The 5,627-nt window shown below is 27.5% G+C and overlaps 1 protein-coding gene across 1 annotated transcript; it reads left to right on the top strand.

Annotated features, from left to right (window-relative positions):
• Positions 1–2,661: 2,661 nt before the first annotated feature.
• Positions 2,662–4,555, top strand: LOC122505273. Its single transcript, XM_043616781.1, has 4 exons — positions 2,662–3,324; positions 3,548–3,696; positions 3,801–3,890; positions 4,436–4,555. Exons 1-4 carry the CDS (start codon positions 3,197–3,199, stop codon positions 4,447–4,449), a joined length of 381 nt encoding a protein of 126 aa, XP_043472716.1. The 5' UTR covers positions 2,662–3,196; the 3' UTR covers positions 4,450–4,555.
• The last annotated feature ends 1,072 nt before the right edge of the window (positions 4,556–5,627 follow it).

Below are 5,627 nucleotides of genomic sequence, written 5' to 3'. Positions count from 1 at the left end.
CCCTGAAGTAAACTGCGTACCGTGGTCCGAAATAATTTTTTCTGGTTTTCCGAATTCTTTAATATGATGATTGAAAATTTTATTAATTAGCGCCTTTGTAGTTATTTTTCTAATAGGGTATAATTTTACAAATTTACTAAATGCATCTATAGTTGATAAGATGTATTTAAATCCCCCTTTAGAAGCAGGTAAAGGACCGTAAAAATCGATAGATAAAATCTCTCCCGGTTTTGTAGGTGCATAATTTCTCATTTTAGAATAGCTAGTCTGATTAGAAACTTTATTTTTCTGGCATGAATCACAACTCGCTATTCTATGCCTAATAACCTTGGAAAAATGCGGATAATAAAAATACTCATTTAACATACGAAAAACTCGTTGTGGTCCTACATGTACATACATTTCGTGAATCTCGTCTATTAAGTCGTTAATTAAGCTTTTAGTTAAACATAATTTTTTATTATCTCCCGCAATAAAATATAATAAATTTTTATCTATCAAAAATCGTTTTGTTTTACCCGATTTAACATCTGCAATTTTCTGTTTCGAAATTGAATCTGATTCTTGTTCATATTTAATATTTTTTAATTTATTTCGCAATTGAGAAGATGGTTTCTTTGCTAAATTATACAAAAATAATTTACCTTCGTGTGATTCTATATCCATTCCCGATTTTTCATAAACTGGTGCTCTACTTAATGCATCAGCTACAGTATTATTTTTTCCTTCAATTTGAGTAAACTCCATACAATCGCAAGTAGTTCTTTCTCCGTCGTAAAGTACGTCAGCTCGGCTCCTTTCAACGTACGGCTCGCGAAAGCTATAGGTAAGTGTTGTCCGTCCTCGTCTAACTGATATAGCACGGATCCTATCGCTACGTCACTCGCATCTGTTTGTAAATAAAATGGTTTAGATAGGTCAGGGTAACTTAGAATAGTATATTCACAGAATAATATTTTCACACGATTAAATGCTTCCTCTTTAGAAGAATTCCATTCCCATTTATTTCCGGTTTTTAATAATTGGAGTAAAGGAAAAATTTCTTCTGCATGATTTTTAGCAAATTTAGTATAAAAATTAATTAAACCTAAAAAACCTCTCAATTCTTTTAAATTTCTCGGTCGCGGAAAATCATGAATTGATTTTATTTTATCTGGATCTGGTTTTATCCCGTTTGCCGATAAAATATGTCCTAAAAATTTTATTTCTGGACGAAAAAAATGAGATTTTTGAAAATTGATGGTCATATTGTGCTGCTCTAATCGATGAAATATTTTTTCAAGGTGATATAGATGTTCATCGATACTTTGTGATGTACACAGCATGTCGTCTATGAAAGTGATCACAAAATCGCCTATACCGCACAAAACCTGATCTAATGCTCTTACTAACGCACTTGTACTAGTTTTTAAACCAAATGGTACGACGTTGAAAACATAACATTTACCTTCGAAAATAAATCCCGTATATTTTTTTGAATCCTCTTCTAATGGGATTTGCCAAAAACTACTGACTAAATCTAACGAAGACATTATTTTCACACCCGTACAACGTTGAAATAACAATTCTGTTGTTTCTGCGCGTTCATAAGAATCAGTCAATACTTCATTCACTTTTCTCGCATCCAAACAAAATCTTATAGTGCCATCTTTTTTAATTGTAACACAAATCGGATTTACATAAGATGTATTCATTGTTTTAATTATTTTTAACTTTATTAATTTTTGAAGCTCTTCAATAGCTCTTTCTCTGAGTTTCATTGGAATCGGATAGGTTTTTTTAAAAAATGGTTTCGTATCATCAACTTCTAATTTATGTTCATATACAGAAATTCTACCCGGTTTTTTCGAAAATACATTTTTATAACGCGATATAAGTTTGTAGAATCTTTCTTTCTCATTTTGGTTCAACAAAGTACATTCATTAATTTTATCTTTTATTTCCTCATCGGATATATCAAATTCAAATTGTGTATCATCATAGGTACTTGTATCCATAATTTCATTAATTACCCCAGGACTATCTACTTGAAATTCTATTCCACTTAATTGATTTATAATTACTTTATTGATATCATTACTTTCAATATTATTTTCAGTTGTAATTTCATTTTCGAAATTTTTTTCAACTGACAAATTAGTTTCGAATTTATTTTCAAATTCATTATTATTTTCTTTAATTATTTTAATATTATTTATGCTTTCTTTTAGCATTTCCATTGTTAAAACTTCCTCATCTCTCATTACTTGAATGATATCACTTTCAAAATCAATTTTTGTTTTTAAAACTTTTAGCATATCAGCCCCAATTATGCAATTACAATTTAATTTAGGAACAATTATGAATACATATTGACCATCATAACCACACATTCTGAAATCTGCTAGAACTTGAGTGTTTATTTTTATAGGACGTGCTCCGGTTGCACCTACAATACTCATACCTACAATTGGTAGTTTTTCACATTTATCAAATTCTACAATATTTTCATTATAAAAATTATCAGATATACAAGTTATTTGACTACCAGTGTCGATTAATGCTTTTACTTTTTTATCTACAATTTCAAATTCAATTACCGGACATCTTCCTAAATGATCATGAACATCTATTATTTGTCCTTTTCATAATTCTTCACGCAAATCAGATGGAACTATTTCTTTGTTTTTACTTATCAATGTCATTGACCTCGGATCTGTAGTAAGCAAGCTTTTATTTACAAACCCGAGGTTTATTAGTTTTCCGAAGTTGATGAAATCTCTCTACAATTATTATTATTATTTGAATTTTTAGATTTTTTTGTTATGTTAATTTTTGCTTGTTGAGGTTTGGTTTGGTTATTCTTTTTAACAGAAGAAGAATAGGGGACGTACAGTATTTAAAATTAAACAATTATGAAAAGGAATCGACATCAAATTTTTCAGATTTTAAAAAAGTGTTAACAGACTCTGAAAACGTTCTGACTAAAAAATACAAACGTGTAGTCAACAGTGGAAAAAGATCAAGAGCTGTGGTTATTTTAGTGCCGGAACTGTTGCAAAAATTAATCAAAACTTTATTAGTGGAAAGAAAAAAATATATTCCACTTGAAAATGACTATGTATTTGCTCTTCCTGATAGTAGAATTCAGTGGGGACAGGGCGATGTGGCGATTCGATTCTTAACTAAAAGAATTAAGTTGCAATATCCTGAGGCAATGTCAAGTAATAAATTAAGAAAACAAATAGCAACAGTTGCTCAAATCTTAAATATGTCCAAAGAAGAATTGAGACAATTTTCGAAGTTCATGGGACATACAGAGAAGACTCACGCTGAATTTTACGAGTAAGAGAATAATTTATTTAATAAAATATTATCTAGTAATACTTAGAAAAATAATATGTATTCAAAATTTTTTTAATTAAATAAAAATTAATTTATAATATTATTTTAATTTTTAAAAAATAAAAAATTAATATCTTTAATTTATTTGTTATTAATTTTGACAAATTGTAGTTCAGTTCATTAGTTTACATGTATAAAATCAAATGTCCTTTTTAATTTTAAGATTGTCAGTTGACTTATACCAGACAACCAAAGTTTCCAAGTTGCTGATGTTAATGGAAAGAGGATCATTGCCTGTGGAGTACCAAGGAAAGTCTTTGTCTCAAATTAATTTTGATGCAAATTTGGAATACGCCGAAGAATGTGCCGAAGGTGAGAAAATCAAATTAAAAAAATATAGAAAAATCTTTCTCTAAATATAATATTACTTTTTTGGTTGTGATTTGCAACAGTTAATTTTGTCAAATTGGTTGCAGATCATGCACGGAAAACTCTGGAACCAATCGACAGTGAAATCATTATCAGCAATGATGCTTCTTTCAGTACTGCTCAAAATTATGATAAAGGTAAATTTGTGCCTCGCAATTATAGACATGAAACGGTATTTCAATGATCAAAATTAAAAATTTAATAATTATAAATAAATTAATATAATTAAATTTTGTAGATAAAAAAAATATAATTCTGTTAAATTTAAAAGTATAGGAAATTCAATATAAGGTTAATTGAGTACAAATGTACTGAGATAAACACCTAAGTATGAAAAAGGCTCAGCTGACTCAAGGCCAAGGTTAGGAAAGAGAAAAGAAAATTTGATATTTCAAATTTATAAAATTAATTAGAAATTTGAATAAATATTAAAAAAATAAATTATTAAAAATTAACACAATGTTAATTTTCTATTTAAAATGTATATTTTGTTTTTTATAAATAGTATTAATTTTATTATTTAATTGTTTAATTATAATTTGTTAGAATAAATAAAGTAATGGTAAAATTTATATCAATAAATAGATAAGAATTAATGGATATTGTTAACAAAATATAAAATGATGAAAATATTATTATTTAAAGAACTATTTAAGTTTAAAGAAATAAAATAAATTTATAGAGAAAAGTGATTGACAGCTATACAATGGTATTGTTCTCGGGGAAACGTTAGATACGTTGACGACCAGAAAGAGAGAAAATATATCTCTATCCTCATTTGAAAATTTGAATATTATTGGAGAAAAGAAATAGACGCTTTCTGAAAAGTGAAAAGTGGGATAGAATTAGCGGTAAAAAATGCATGGCAAAATTGAGCGTCCCTAAAGGGTAGGGGAAAGTTTTGAATTTCAGTCAATAAAAGGAAAGAGTTTTACGTACACTTATATAGTTTTTGAATTTTATACAAGAATTGTAAATCTGGGGATTGATCACGACTATATAAACCCTGAAAATAGAAGCGTCGCTCTCTCATTTTGAAAGCAATTAACAAAGGTAATACAATTAAATTGTAATTCAGGGGCTATTGAGAAATCTTTGTTCCACCTGGATTATAATTTTTATACTACATTTATACACATAACATAATTAGTACAGGGGCTATTGAGAAATCTTTGTTCTACCTGTACTATAAAAACGATATACAATTAGTTTTTCCTAATAAATAATATAATTATTAATCATTAAATTATTAATTATATTTTAAAAATTCTACAAAGTCAAGCCATGGTGAAAGTGTTGAGGGGCTATTGAGAAATCTTTGTTCCACCTCATAATCTGAATCCTTAAATGGTATAAAAAGCAAATCGTAAGTTTATTGAATATTCTTATGAGCTGTGTTCATATAGTAATAGGCTATATCGATGTGGCAGTTTGAAAGATTCAATAAATATTGATCCTAATACACCCAAGTTATTACTTATAATAGGAAATAATTAATTCATTTAAATTAATTATTTAGTTAATTTTTCAGAGAAATAAATAGATTTCTTTAAGTAAATTAAAGTAATGTTGAGCATTTTTCAATATTATAATTTATAATATCCTAAATAAATCAATAATTGCATAATTTATATTTATGAAGAATATTTATTTAGTTAGAAAATAGTTAATTTAGGGAATAGGAAAAACTTGTCCTTGTAATTGTAGGCAGAATTTATAAATTTTTATTATTGAATTTTGTTTGAATTTTTGTTTCATAGAATCCTTAATATGAAACGAGTAGATATGCAAATTAGGTAAAGAGAGACAGTCTAATGTTACTTATCCTCGAAAGAGAAAGAAAGCAATAGCGTTAGATTTTCTGCGTTATAAAC

This window comes from Leptopilina heterotoma, unplaced genomic scaffold (genome assembly GCF_015476425.1).
Source record: "Leptopilina heterotoma isolate Lh14 unplaced genomic scaffold, ASM1547642v1 Lhet_351, whole genome shotgun sequence".
NCBI lineage: Eukaryota > Metazoa > Arthropoda > Insecta > Hymenoptera > Figitidae > Leptopilina > Leptopilina heterotoma.
The sequence above is the reverse complement of the archived record's forward strand: the minus strand, read 5'-3'. Positions and strand labels throughout refer to the sequence as shown.